At 42.2% G+C, this 14,322-nt stretch overlaps 1 protein-coding gene and 1 pseudogene across 1 annotated transcript in view; one reads left to right on the plus strand and one right to left on the minus strand.

Moving 5' to 3' along the window:
• The window catches only part of SUCLG1 (succinate-CoA ligase GDP/ADP-forming subunit alpha), a 35,657-nt gene extending 24,445 nt beyond the window's left edge, over positions 1-11,212 (plus strand). Inside the window, exons 6-9 of the mRNA XM_040224337.1 lie at positions 921-1,004; positions 3,123-3,274; positions 9,300-9,488; positions 10,962-11,212. Coding sequence (XP_040080271.1) covers positions 921-1,004; positions 3,123-3,274; positions 9,300-9,488; positions 10,962-10,988 — 452 coding nt within the window. The 3' untranslated portion in view covers positions 10,989-11,212. The remainder of the gene's footprint in view (positions 1-920; positions 1,005-3,122; positions 3,275-9,299; positions 9,489-10,961) is intronic.
• A 1,175-nt stretch (positions 11,213-12,387) lies between these two features.
• Positions 12,388-13,624, minus strand: LOC120851523 (annotated as a pseudogene).
• Between the last annotated feature and the right edge of the window lie 698 nt (positions 13,625-14,322).

Genomic DNA, 14,322 nt, shown 5'->3' on the forward strand with positions numbered 1-14,322 from the left:
TGGCTGGATGGCATCACCGACTTGATGGACATGAGTCTGAGTAAACTCCGGGAGTTGGTGATGGACAGGGAGGCCTGGCATGCTGCGATTCATGGGGTCGCGAAGAGTCAGACACGACTGAGCAACTGAACTGAACCCGAATACTTGAAATTTATGCCTTCTTTTTTTCCATGTGGACCTTTATATAGATTTATTGTTCCATTTTACTTTGTCTGCACCAGAAGGTCATTTTTTGTGGAAGACTTCAGGTATCTCTTAACTGCTTTTGTAGTCATAAAACAACCCTAACTAGCTGAATCTCGTGCATGCAGATGGCATCATCTGGAACTTTAGAAGCCACACAAGGGTCTTGGAGGCCCGATGAAGGACAACCACCAGGAACAGACTAAAAGGGCAGAAGTCCAGGAATGTATTCCACGTGGCCAGCCAAAAAAACTTCAGGGTTCAAAAATAAAGTGAAACCAGTTATCACTAATCTTAAGAAGATAAACATTGTGAATGATTAAAAAGTTAAAAGAGTGAATCAAACTCTTGTAGATACACAGAAGGAACTTGCAAACTTCTCAAAAAGCCTTTCCATTGAACCTCTGAAGAAACAGTTGATTTCTCAGCAGTGTCAAGAAAAGGCTACAAAACTAGTGGCTCAGTTGTAATACACTGGTGATGCATCAAAAAAACCAATAAATTAAATGTTTTATACATTAAAAAACCCTAACTAATAAAATCCTTTCTTTTTCTAACTTTTAAAACCTCCCTGCTATAATTTAGGGCTTTTCTCCTTATTCCATGACCTGATGGTGGTGTTTGTTTGGAGGACAAATTGTGGAATGGGTTCTTTATATACATGTGTTTGTGATTTATTTTACTGTATGAAAGTCACATGAGCACTCTCTAATATTTCTGAGTTCTCCTTCTTTAAGGTATCGTGTCTAGATCCGGCACCCTGACTTACGAAGCGGTTCACCAGACAACACAAGTTGGATTGGGGCAGTCTTTGTGTGTTGGTGAGGACTTTTTCTAAACTCGTTTTATCGGAGTTCAGTGTCTTCACTGAATAAATGTAATAATAATTATTGGTTTGACTATTTGTGAGAGATTTTGATGTCATTTTATGAAAAAGCTGTTATGATCTTGAGTTTAATTTGCTTATACATGAAGCTGGCTGTTAACATTTTCAAGATTCACAGTCCAGGATTTAACTCCCATGTTTTAGAACAAACATCCTGGGGTGTAGTCCCTGAAAAAAGGACTCAACGTTGCTTGTTGTGAAGCAGTGGTCCTTCAAGATAGGACTTTGGTCGCTGTATTGGCACTGTGTTATCAATGCCAGCTGTCATTCAGTGCTTCACAGTTACCGAATTCTTTGCCAATCATTGTCTCACTCTTCAAGGGCAACCCTGTGAGGCACCGCTGAGCTGGCACAGAGTCCTGTGGTAACTTCATTGGTGGATGGAGGAGGGTTGAGCTCCCTGGACCCTCTCTCTTTGCCCCATCATACTGCCTCCCATTTACAAAAGAGTTTTTACATTTTAAAATAATTTTGATATTTTTTGCCAAAAGCCAGGCAAATTTCTCATTTTTATAACAATTCCTTCATGTTTTTAGACCATCTTTTAAAAGCTTTTCAAAGGCAGCTTTTGATGATTAAAAAAATTATGAAATATAACCTTGGAGTATTTTTATTGTCACATTGATAAAATCAATATTGAACATTAAACAAGCTTTTCTATGTGCAAAAGCACAATCTTTAAGACAAGGTAACTTAACGTGATAGAACATAAAAGGTTTTGTAATAGAATGGCCAGTTCCATCTTCTCTAGCCTCTGTTTTTAATCTGTAAATTGAGAGTGGTAATTCCCCTCTCACAGAGAGTATAACGGTTAGGAAATGGCAGGTCTGATGTGTGCTAAGGCACAGACCTGACACCTGGTTTAAACTCAGTCGTTAGGAAATGGCAGGTCTGATGTGTGCTAAGGCACAGACCTGACACCTGGTTTAAACTCAGTCAATGCTGCTCCCCTTCCTCAGCTTCATTCCTGAGCCATGCCTTCAAGGGTAGGAAGCCAGTCCTGCCTTCAGTAAGTTTATAACTTAAAAATGTAGAAAGTGGCCCCCAGTGGAGGGAATCTCGACTTGAATCCGATCTGAGTACTTGTGCTGAAAGCCGTGTGCTTGTGGCAGAGCCGCTGTGTGTGCTCTCTGTCACCTCCCACTCCAGGCTAGAGGGAAGAGGGGTCAGGACACTGACCCCACCCACTGCAGGGACATGTGTCTTACCTTGTGAGTGGTTCCTCTGCAGTGGCCCTCATCAGACAGTTAGTTAGTGCAAAGAAATTTTTTTTTCTTTTTTTGCTGTAGAAGAAATACAAATATCCAGTATTTCTAATATGGCATTAAGTCTCCAGTATGGTAGTAAGGTTTGTGGTTCATGTGAGCAATAACAAATCACAACTGCCACAGTGAAGGTAATAGCATACAGATGTGCATGCGCACGCATGCACACACACGCACACGCATGTGCACACACGCACACACGCACACACACACACACACCCCCAGATGAGCTAATCAAGATACTATTATACTTCATTAACCTTTTGTGCTAGGAGATGATAAAGGGAACTTTTTGATTATAATATTAAGTAGTATAATTATTTTTAATTTCAGAATTAATTGCCTATTATATACAAAGTACTGATACTGAGCTACTCACCAGAAGTCAGTGGTTAAAAGTTATAACTTACTAAAGAGTGACTGTATTCCTGAAAAAGCTAATGTGTATTCAAAAGTAATGTTCTTCTAATTAGGGAAACTATATAGAGTGCTCATTATTAAAGAGCTATGTAGGAGTAATTTGGGGGGGGAGGGAAGGGTCTTGATAAGGAGCCAAAGAAAAAGATGGCTCTTTTTGTGACTAACAAGACCCAACCACCATTTAACATTCATGTAATATTATAAGCAGAAATAAGTCTAGCATTTTATGATTTTTTAAATGTTACATGCAAGAGTGATGACACATTTAAAAATATTTGTAAGAAGGGCATAGGCAAAATAAGAAACCCGTTGAAACAATATTTCCTGACTTAATTTTCGGAGGGTGTTGATATTCTTGACTTTTCCAGGCATTGGAGGCGATCCTTTCAATGGAACAGACTTTACAGACTGCCTTGAAATCTTTCTGAATGATCCAGCCACAGAAGGCATCATATTGATAGGTGAAATTGGTGGTAATGCCGAAGAAAATGCTGCAGAATTTTTGAAGCAACATAATTCTGTAAGTTTGGCTGTGGAAAGATACAGCTCTTTGCTCTTGAATAATATCACAGGTTTGCTTTAGAAGTTGTTTTTGTTTAAGGATGAATTTTTTAAGCAAACATGAAAGGTAAAATTAAATCTTATTGAGCTGAGCCTGGAACACTGACCACTCAGGGAATGTGGGACTCTTTCTGGGTTGATTCTCCTCCCCATTTCCCTTGATGCCCTTCTCTGATGAATCCTCCCTCCAGGCATCTCCTTTTATTTCCTGGTAGGTCGTCTGCTAAACAGAACTTTCAGGCCATCAGCCTGAAAGCTCTCACTTGACCTGCGCATGTCCATTTTCACCTGTCATTGATGTCCTTTCTCCCGACCTCAGGGGATGTGTGTTCTTTCTCTTCGTCAAGGCTGGCTGTCTAGTGATCCTGTCCTTTGTACCCTTTTCCAGGATCTTGTCTCCCTCTAGCTTCAGTCTTTCCTCATAGAGTAGCACTTTGCTTCAAAGGTCAAATGGAGAAGCTTTATTGACTGTCCTATGAAGGCTTTCCATGTTGCCTCTCCCTTTGATAAACAAAAAAGAATAGTGAGTGTTGTATCATTATTTCATTTAACTCAAGGGAATTAAACTCTGTTTCTGGGGTAAAGGAGGGTGGTAGGAAGAGATCAGGGGGCATAGTAAAGACAGAAGCAGCTTGGTGCCGGACAGTCCCCTCCCCCCCATCATTGAGCGTGTGTGCTCTGCATTACTGTGGCCAAAGCCTGAATGCAGATGGTTTCCAGGGTGTCCCTGACCCTGACGAATGAGTGAAGAGCGAAGGTGAATCTTCAGGGGGCCGGGCAAGAGGGCAGAGAGAACTTGTGTCTATGCTTATGAAAGAGATTGAGAGTAAGTGTGTCAAAATTAAATGCCACAGAAAATGAATACTGGACAGTTAAAGGAAAAGATGATATCACCTGCAGAATAGCCTGTGCAAAACGATGCATATTTAGGTATTGCTGTTTAGTCGCTCAGTCGTGTCTGACTCTTTGCAACCCCATGGATTGTAGCCCCCCAACCAGGCTCCTTTGTCCATGGAGTTTTCCAGGCAAGAATACTGGAGCAGGTTGCCATTTCCTTCTCCATATGTATATGTAATTGAAGGAATTTTCAAAGGCTCTTTTTAATCTACGTGTTTTTCTTCAGTGGTAATTTTAAGAGTTCCTCTTATTCTGGTGAACTTTCCTGGTGGTTCAGAAGGAAAAGAATCTGCCTGTAGTGCAGGAGACCCGGGTTCAATCCCTGGGTCGGAAAGATCCCCCGGAGAAAGGAATGGCTACCCACACCAGTATTCTCGCCTGGAGAATTGCATGGATGGAGAGGCCTAGTGGTCTACAGTCCATGGGGTTGCAAAGAGCCGGGCATGACAGAGCAACTGATGCTTTTACTTTACTCTCCGGATCTCTTTCTTTCTTTTCTATTCACTCTCTAATCCTCAGCAATTAGGTTTTGTCTGCCACTTAGACGCTCTGTGACCTTGGGCACGTTCCTTAACTTCACTGTGCCTCAGTTTCCTCACTGGCTAAATAGGGATACAGTAGAGCTGCCCTCGGTGCTGTCGTAGGGCTGTGGAGATACATGGCACAGAGCTGCCCCGGGCATGTGGTAAGCACTTTTGGTGGGCTGCTGTGGCGTCTGCTCTCCACGCTGGCACTGCTTTGGCTGAAGTCAGCTGTGGCCTCCATTCATCCTGCTGGCCCTTCTCGTCTTTATCCTTTCCCAGATTTACCCTTTGTGCTTATCCCCTAAGTGTAACTGTTCATGGTGTATAAACAACGTTGTACTTCATGCAGAAATAAAAGTCGTCTTTTATTTCTCTCGCAGCTCTTGCTTCCCCTCAGTTACTGAGATCTGTCTCTGAGATCTTAGTAGTTTGTGGAGATTTAAAGTATCATCATCTGTAATTAGACCCTCTGCTCCAGTTCAGCCTCTTATCTTATCTCACCTGGACCATCTCAGTAATTTTTTTTCCTGATATCTCTGCTCCTTTCCCTCCCGCCTGGCCAACCTGCTGTTTGCCATCCATGTGGGATAAAGGGCAGACTTAGCGTGGCTTTCCAGCTCCCTACACGCTACCCTGACACTCCTTTTCAGATCCATGTGCTGCTTGTTTTCATCCTTGCTTGCCTTCGCTTGTTCCTTCTGCAAGGCATGCTGAACACCTGACTCGTGCTCTTGTGGACAGCAAACAACTGCTATAGCCTTGCTGCCCAGCTCAGTCCTCTGGTGTATTAGGAGGCAATAAGTGGTAAATAATGAAAGAGTAGGTAAATTGGTAGGAGACTGGAGTAAACAGTATAGAATTTGCATATAACCTACATATACTCTCCTGTATACTGTAAATCATCTCTGGATTACCTACAATACCTAATAAAATGTAAATGCTGTGTACATAGTTGTTAGTTTGGCAGATTTAAATTTCGCTTTTTGAAACTTTCTGGGATTCCTCCCCTGCCCCACCAGACGTTTTCTTTGTGTGGTTGGTTGAATTCTCCAGTGTTCAGACCTCGTGGATAATGGAGGGCCAACTGTACACTATGTTCAAATGAATTTTAAAATGTGTTTAGAATACACAAATCCCTTGATGGGAAAAGCTAAACTTTACATTTTGTTTCATTTGCCATGTTTTCCTATTACTGATTGGTCTCATGGAGCTAAATTTTACTGAGGACCTACTGTGTACAAGCTTCTAGGTTGAACGGGGCAGGTGACACCCTAAACGCTTAGCATGGTACCTGACACAGAGTGAACGCTCGGTAGTCTTGTGTCCTGTGAGGACTGTGTTATCATCATTATAATGACAGTAGTTATCTGCAGGAGTAATGTTTTTAACCTTTATCTTGATACTTTGAGTAGATGCTTTTGTCTTTTTTTGAGTAAGGAAACTGGTAATTTGCCAGTGGTAAGTACTTCAGAGCTGAGGTTCCCTCCAGGTGGGCCTGACTTCTCCATTACACCAGCAGGGGTCAGGAGGCAGGTCGCAGGGCTCAGGGACACGACACACAGTCCTGGCCATCTTTCAGATTCCGCTCGTGCCATCCTGACTCATCTTTTTGTTTTTAGTCTTTCACACTTCACATTTCTGTGTCCTGTTCTCACACTACATTTCCTCATAGTCTTTTCTATTGTATTTTTCAGGCCTTAAAAAAAAAATTTCAAGTGACTCTTCTTTGACAATAGGACAGATATACATTTGTCAGACATTCTAGGTTCACGCTAATCATGTTTCCTTCTAATATAACATTCTCACTATTTGAATATGGGACAGAGGGATCCAGTGGAAAGTGGTGCCACTCAAGTATCAGATGCTCATATTCTTTGCAAAGCACCCAGTGAATAAATGATTTAGCTTTCTCTTTTTAATTCTCTCCTATAGTAGATGCTGGGCATACAGAAGTAAATGAAAACATAGTCTTGGCATTCAAAGGGTCATCGTCTAGGAGGGGACTCTGGGGGGAATAGGTCACAACCAGTGTGCTGCGGGTCATGATAGAAAGTGTCAAAGGCACAGCAGAGGCGCTGAACAAAGATGAGCAACTGAAGGGCATTTATGGAGAGAGTGGGAGGAAGAATCAGAAGGGTTAGCGGGGAAGAAGAGGCTCGAGCCACATCTTAAAAGGTATCAGGATTTGCCAAGTATCCAAGGAGGATGGAGAACTTTCTCAGCAGAGGCCCCAGAGGCAGAACAGTCTGGCATTACTGGAGTAAGCTGGCGTCAGAGGCTGGAGTCAGCAGCGTCAGACCATGTAGAACCTGTAGAATCTGGCATGCTGGCGCCTTCACGAGAGTCAAGCTAGTGGAAGCAAACTGTGCCAGTGAACGTGCACTGCCATGCACTTAAAAAAAGTCAGTTTTATTTAAGAATGTCCTTAATGAAGTAGTAAAGATTATTATTTTATAAAGTCTTGACCCTCAAGTCAGTAGTTTTGTGGTGAAATGGAAAGTAAAGCACTGTCCTAGTTGAATTGTGAGCTAAATTAGCTGCTTTTTTTGAGGACCACCAGTTTTACTGGAAAGAATGACTCCCAGGCACACTGGTTATTGGGTATTTCTTTGGTGAATCTTTTCTCAACAGTGAACAAAGCAGTCCTGCTGTGTTTGTGTGTGTTGTCAAGGAAAACAACTCATTGCATTTGTTGACAGTGATTAAGCTTGAACTTTCAAATGAATATTCTTAAAATACTTGTTTCTGCCACCATGAACTTGACAACTTCCCCCTACTAAAGACTTCTCTAATGAGGCTGGAGGTAATAATGAAGAATGATTTGTTGATATTAAATGATGAAATGTGTCAGCATTTAGAAGATCTCCATAACTTAGTGAACCTATATTTTCCTTCTGACCAATGAATGTTACACAATCATTATAGGTAAAAGATCCAAAAAGATGAATGGATTTTAAAATAACAAAGGACTGCGGTTCCAGATTCCAGCATTGCCTCATCATCATCATCTTTAGTCATTCAGTCATGTCTGACTCTTTGTGACCTCATGGACTATATAGCCCACCAGGCGTCTCTGTCCATGGGATTTCCCAGGCAAGAATACTGGAGTGGGTTTCCATTGCATGTAACCATTAAGAAATTACCACTTGAAGAGGTTTGTTTCAGTGTCAAAGAATATCCTCAGTTATCTGACAGATATTAAAATATTTCTCCCCTTTTTCAAGTACATATGTGTGTGAGGCCAGATTTTCTCTTGTACTTCAGCCAAAATAACATCTAACGTAAAAGCAGATATCAGAATTCATTTCCCTCTTATTAGACACTTAAGATTGACAAAAATGTAAAATAATGCCACTCTCACTAAAATGTTTTTAAAAAACAGTTTTAAAAAATTATTATTTTAAGGGAATTAATAAATACTTATAAAATTTCTCAGCTTTAATTTCTAATACTGTAAATATCAGATATAATCTACATTAAAAAAAGTTCTTTGGGATCCACAGTCATTTTTGTAAGTGTGAGGGGTCTCAAGACCAAGTGATTTGAGATCTGCTGGTCTGGCAGAAGATAATAGTGCCTGAAGGCACCCAGATTGCACTTGTGCTCGGGTTCTGCTTTCTGTGGGCCGCTCTGTTTTACCTGGATGTCTTACTGCCTCTGAGTTACTTCACTCACTGTGAAACATAACTGTATGTTCATATGTTGCTCCATGACATCTATTAACTGATTGACATCTATTAACTGATTGAGATATATATGTATTTTATATTATTTCTTCAACAACATTATAAGTCTAGAGCACAGGAATTCTTTTTTTCCTCCCGCAGGAATTCTTACATTTCCTGTGTGTTGGGTTTTTATTTTAAACCTCAGACTCTACTGTTATGCTGTGCTGTTTATGCATGTAGCAGTTGGGCATTAGAATGGATTTTTATTGAATGAGACCAGTCCTGATCTGCCTTCTTACCCACCCTATAATGTCAGGAGAAAGGACCCTCAGCTCCCAATCTAATTTAGCTATTTCGTTTCATAGGTGAGGCAGCAGAGGTCTAGAGGTGATGGGCCTTGTCCAAGGTCCCGTCACTTTGGTCAAGTGGAGATTGAGACTGGAGACTCCCACTCCTCAGTCCTTTCCAATCCGCTATCTTTTTCCTTTAGACAAATTTATTAAAGGTAAACTAGTAATGAATTAAGACAAAACAACCTGATCTGTGTCTTAATTTGTTATCCTCACAAATCATATAACTTAGGTATTTTCAATTTTTTTTTCAAATGGAAGAGTCACATGTGTATGTGGAAATGAGCTTGTGCCAGTGAAGTTGAAGTTTAATATCTAAATAGTTAACAGTTTTGCTTCAGGATTGTTTTTATGAGTTTGGAGGAAAAGCTGAGTCATCTTAAAGGAGAATGAAATAGTTTCAGTCACAGCTCAATATTTCTGTTGGTTTTCTTAGTGATGATGAGTGACTGGCCCCAACCATTTGTCATTTTCTGGCAGTCATGAATTGGAGGTCCAGTTTTGATCAACTTCTTCATCAGTACGTTTAAAATCCCACTTTCCAGGGTCCCAAGGCCAAGCCTGTGGTGTCCTTCATTGCTGGTTTAACTGCTCCTCCCGGCAGAAGAATGGGTCACGCAGGGGCAATCATTGCTGGAGGAAAAGGTGGAGCTAAAGAGAAGATCGCAGCCCTGCAGAGTGCTGGGGTTGTGGTCAGCATGTCCCCGGCACAGCTGGGAACCACCATCTACAAGGTGAGCTGGAGCAGTGGCCTGAGTGCTTGGAGGTTATGGGCCTTAAAGTGGGAGGCCACAAGGGTGGCCTGGGAGCCATGGTCTTGTCTTCTGAGTCTCTTCTGTTTCTTTCATGCTGGTCTGCAGCTTAACGGTCTCTAGCAACCCCACCAAGACCCTAATATCCTGATTGGGCATGACCAGGAATAAGGTTCTGATTCAAGACCTTGATTCATTAAACGTTTCCCTTTGCTGTTTTGTGAGTAGTGAGATAAGATATACAAGAAAGGGTTTCAGAGTCCGTAAGTGCTGTGAATTCCATTTTAGGAGTGGTGCAGAAAATTGCCTTGTGTTTTGTATTTTTCCATGGAGAGCCTTTGGGGTATAGTTGTGCTGACTCCATAGGTATTTTTCCAGGGGGAGAGGCTGAAAACTGACTAAGAAGAAATGAAAACTGGGAGTCAGGATGGATGAGAGACTAAAGACGAGGTTGGGGATTTTTAGTTGGTGTCTTCCATAATCTCTGCAGTGATTTTTGGCAGCCTATCTCTTTGACTGATCATTTAAGGCTCTCTCTCTTTACTTTTATGATGATTATAGACTTTACCAAAATAAAAAAAAAAAAACAAACAAAAGCCAAAGTGTTGTACACATGCTGAAAACAGGCCCATATTGTCTTCCCAGGAGGGAACATGTTTTGGCATAGTCTTCTTTGGCACTGTCCTAATGATAATAAAATAAACTCCTAGTTTATTGAATCTTTGCATGATCCTGTCTTATGGCACTGTGTGCCGTAGTGTTTAAAAGAAATCTAGGTAGGTAGTGAGTATTGTGAGGAAGAATCTTTATTTGAGAGAACAGGGAGGAAGGGAAAACGCAAATGCTTTAATTATTGAAGATATGTATTACCATTTTATTCCAGCAGGTGGCAGCAGGCACCTACACATCCTGTTGTATTCTAGTTCTCACAATGTAGAGAAATTATTACAATCTAGAGAAACTGATTTTCAGTATTGTTGCCTTTTCCTATATTTCTGAGGTTCTTGATGTTTTGTTTAAATCTGCACTAAATCTGTCTTTAGTTTTATTCTCTGAGAAACTAGACAAAGTTGTTTCCATTGCCTTATTAAAAGGGCTGTTGTGGCTCACACATAGCATTACATGTTTGGATAAGCACAATCAAGTTTGTCAGCTCCTAACTATAATACTGCAGTAGAAAATAAGCATAATTTAAAACCTCTCAGCCTCTGGATTTAGGAGACATAGTCTTAAGTTCTGAATCTAACTTAGTGAAATCAGACTGACACGGACTCATTTGAAAACTGTCATTTTGCGTTCAAGCCCCTCATCCTGGTGCATTTTACCTCTATAATTTTTGGTTGCTCAAGGGATCCTAAAGACAAGAGGTTTCAGAATCACTTTGACCATGAATGTAATTTGAGGCTTTAATCTTTTTTATCCCCTCTCTCTTCTCCTGTTCTTCTGTTCCTGAAGGAGTTTGAAAAGAGGAAGATGCTCTGAAAGAAAAACAGACAGAAGATTCCTTCAGCCTATGATGAATCATTGTAGCAATGGGAGCGGTGGCTGTTTGCTTCTGATGTCCACTGACCGTCTGCCCGCCCACCTGTTGCTGGTCTTTTCGAGCACAACAGGAAGCCAAAACAAGGTTTAGAGTGTCCTACACTGAGGTGTTTTCACCTCACTAAATAAGAGAAGCAGCCAATAAATCTACCACTTGATTTGAATATGGTTTTAGAGACTTTTTACTGTTCCACTGTGGGGATGGGGAAAGGGGGAGAATTGGAGGGGGCTGTGTGTGCACGTGTATGCCTGTGTGCATGTATGTGTCTTTCATTGGGCTCTGTAGAGGACATTCTAATGAAAACTTTTGAGAGAATGAGGATAAACATTTCAGTTTGGCATTTATCATAGATCCAGAGTGACTGAGTTTCTCTGAATTACAGTTTTCTCATATCTACGTATATAATAGTCTTCATCTTACAGGATAGTTTTGAGGATTGGAGATAAATATATGAAGTCCTTGGCATGTGATAAGGCAACCTAATTGTTCCAGTGCCACCGTCATTATCACTAGGATTATAGGTAGGAGCTCATCCAAGTTTCAGTTTTTGCCTAACAGGGAAGTGGAGTCTTCAGTAATGCTTTGTTTTTCTGTGGTTCTGCAGAGGGCTGTTTCCTTCCCCACCCAGAGCCTACATTTCTTTGCTTGAGGTTTCAGACATTTCACTTTGAGAAAGCAATTAGCCATTCTCTTGTTTGAAACGGAGCTTGTTAACAATTCCAGTGGAGAAGCAAGAAAATATTCTTACATTGTGTAGCTGCCCTGAAGGAAACAAGAACTTCTGAAAATAGTAGTAGAAGACCCTCAAGAAGGCTGTCTGGGGAGGCCTTTCCAGGGAGGAGTGATGAGTAGGTACTTAAGGGCTGGGAAGGTAGCAGCCATGCAAAAAGGAGGACACATACTCAGGCAAAGGCAGGGAGTAGGAAAGAACTCGTTTTGGGAAGGTGCCTGGGGGAGTGATCCTGAGAGGGGCTGGAGGAGGTTTGGAAGACTGGGGAAACAGGTATTCTGGGAGCTCCCATGACTTTGCACAGGCTGCTGTGGGTGCAAAGAGCAGGTGTTGGGGGATGGATTCAGCCCAAGTATTCTGCCTGGGCCAAGGATGGTGTCTTGATGGGCTTTGGGTCAAGAAGACTTTGGTTCCTGTTCAGTTGTTTCCTCATCTTGAAAGTGGGGCTCATGATCCCCATCCCACAGGGTACCTGGGTGGAATATACATTATGCATATGTGAAGGTGGACTCCACCAGGGCTTTATGTCACTTCATAACACTTTTGTGGGGGGTTATTTTTTTTTAATTATTTTTCTTACTTTTTTATTATGTAAACTTTTTTTTAAAGGCATTGTAAACACTTTTATTTAAAATCCAGATTTCTGAAACAACTGTACAACACCTAAGAATGGCATCGTATGTCTTTAGCTAAATAAGACATAGCACGAGAATAATAGTAATTTTAACTTTTGAAGGTTCTTTTAAAAGCACCACTTAAAAGGTACATGTTCCCCCCCAAATGAAATACAGAAAAAGTGTTCTATCTCAGGAATGAGTTTGAAAATGCACAAGGAAAGAAGAGAGACAGTTTTTTAACCTCTGGTTATTGATTGAGGGGGGGCGGTGCTAAATTCAAAAGGATTTTGAGATTTTCCTACGTTGTTCATTTAAAGGTCAACGGGTACAGAGCTCTCAAGAATTTCCGGGTAAATAAGGGCTACAGCTTTTCACAAATATGGTGACTGGCCAGGTTTCTAAAGTCGTCACCCCTAAAAAGTAAAGGATAGACAAGTATGTTTCTGTTTTGAGAAATTCCGAGAAAAGACCACAAGTGCAGCATATCAATAAACAAAAACAAAAACTGGAACTGGTTTTAATAATCTCCAAAAACTTGTAAGTTCTAGATTTATTTTGAAACCAACTTCCAAACAAGATAGAAGAAAACCCAGACGAATGTATATTACACTGCCGAAGCCGCTTAAACCTGCCGGGAGTTGCTGTGCTCCTTCCTTCGTGGAGCCTCGGGTGACTGTCCGCCGTCAGGACGGAGGCCCTGCTGTAAACCCATCCTGGTGTCTCCGCACCACCCCAGGCCCGGGCCCCGGGAGGGTCTCGCTGGGCCCCGGGTCCCTACCTCACCGCTTGCTGGACCATGTCTGCGACTTCTCGTGGCCGCCCCGCTTTCCCCGCTTCCCGGGCGGCGAGCGCCGGGCGTGGACGCTGTGCTTGTACGGGTGAGACTGGTGCTTCTGGCGCCCTTCCTCCTTCTGGCTCTGGCTTTTCGCCGGTTCCTTGCTGTCCTCTTTTTGTTCGTGGTCTTGCTCTTTGTGGGAGGGCAGGGTGTTCTTAATTGTGTTAAATAGAAGTGTCCTCTTGTCCCGGCAAGAGGACACTTCATCCAGCCCATTGGTCCCATTGTTTCTGCTCTTGTTTTCCCACGTTTTGCCTCTTTCAGCAGCTCTCCTATTGCTTTCCTCTCCAGCTCCTGGTCCTCTTCCATGGCGGGGGCGGCTTCCGGGATCCTCAGGTGGCACGGGCCGGCCGGAGGCTCTGCCCCATGCCTCGAAGCGTGCGGGCGCGGCAGGCAGGCTACTCTGTAAACTCTTGAACTTGCCTCATGCTTATGCTCAGGGCAGCGCAGCTGACATGATGGCCAGGGAGGAAGTCACTTCCAGTCTCCCTGGTTGGCACCTCCAAGATCCTTCCAGGGCAGACAAGTCCTCCTTTTGTCTAAGGCTTTGTGACAAGTACACAATCCAGATGAGAGGCCAGTGACCTCAACATCCTTTTGAGGGTCCCAGATTCCAGGCTCAGCCTCCTGTTCTGTCCCCCAAACACCCATCTCAAGATGATCCCTCTCTTCTCACACCTCTGGTCCTAAACCAGGAAGTTCAGTGCCCTCTTGACCCCTTCTCTCTCCCACCTGCCATCTTTCCTTTCTACTTCCCTTCGTCTTTGCTTCCCCTCTCCAACCCCTGCAGCATCTTGAGAATTCACCCAACTCCTCACCTCTCACTTCTCTCCCCTCCTACAACTACTGCTCTGAGCAATTCAAACATACCTGAGCAGGATATTTGGTTCTGGTTTTTTTGATTTCATATTTACAAGCAAAAGGTAAAAGTTTAACTCATAACCCCAGTGCATTAAAAAAATTTTTTATTACAGAAACTTTCAAACATTTACAAAATGATTATGGTAATATAATGAACTCCTGTGCACCCGTCACCCAGCTATGACAATGAGTAACATTTTGCTATTACTGTAGGATGTCTACCTCCAACC

The sequence above is a fragment of the Oryx dammah genome, unplaced genomic scaffold, assembly GCF_014754425.2.
Source record: "Oryx dammah isolate SB20612 unplaced genomic scaffold, SCBI_Odam_1.1 HiC_scaffold_25, whole genome shotgun sequence".
NCBI lineage: Eukaryota > Metazoa > Chordata > Mammalia > Artiodactyla > Bovidae > Oryx > Oryx dammah.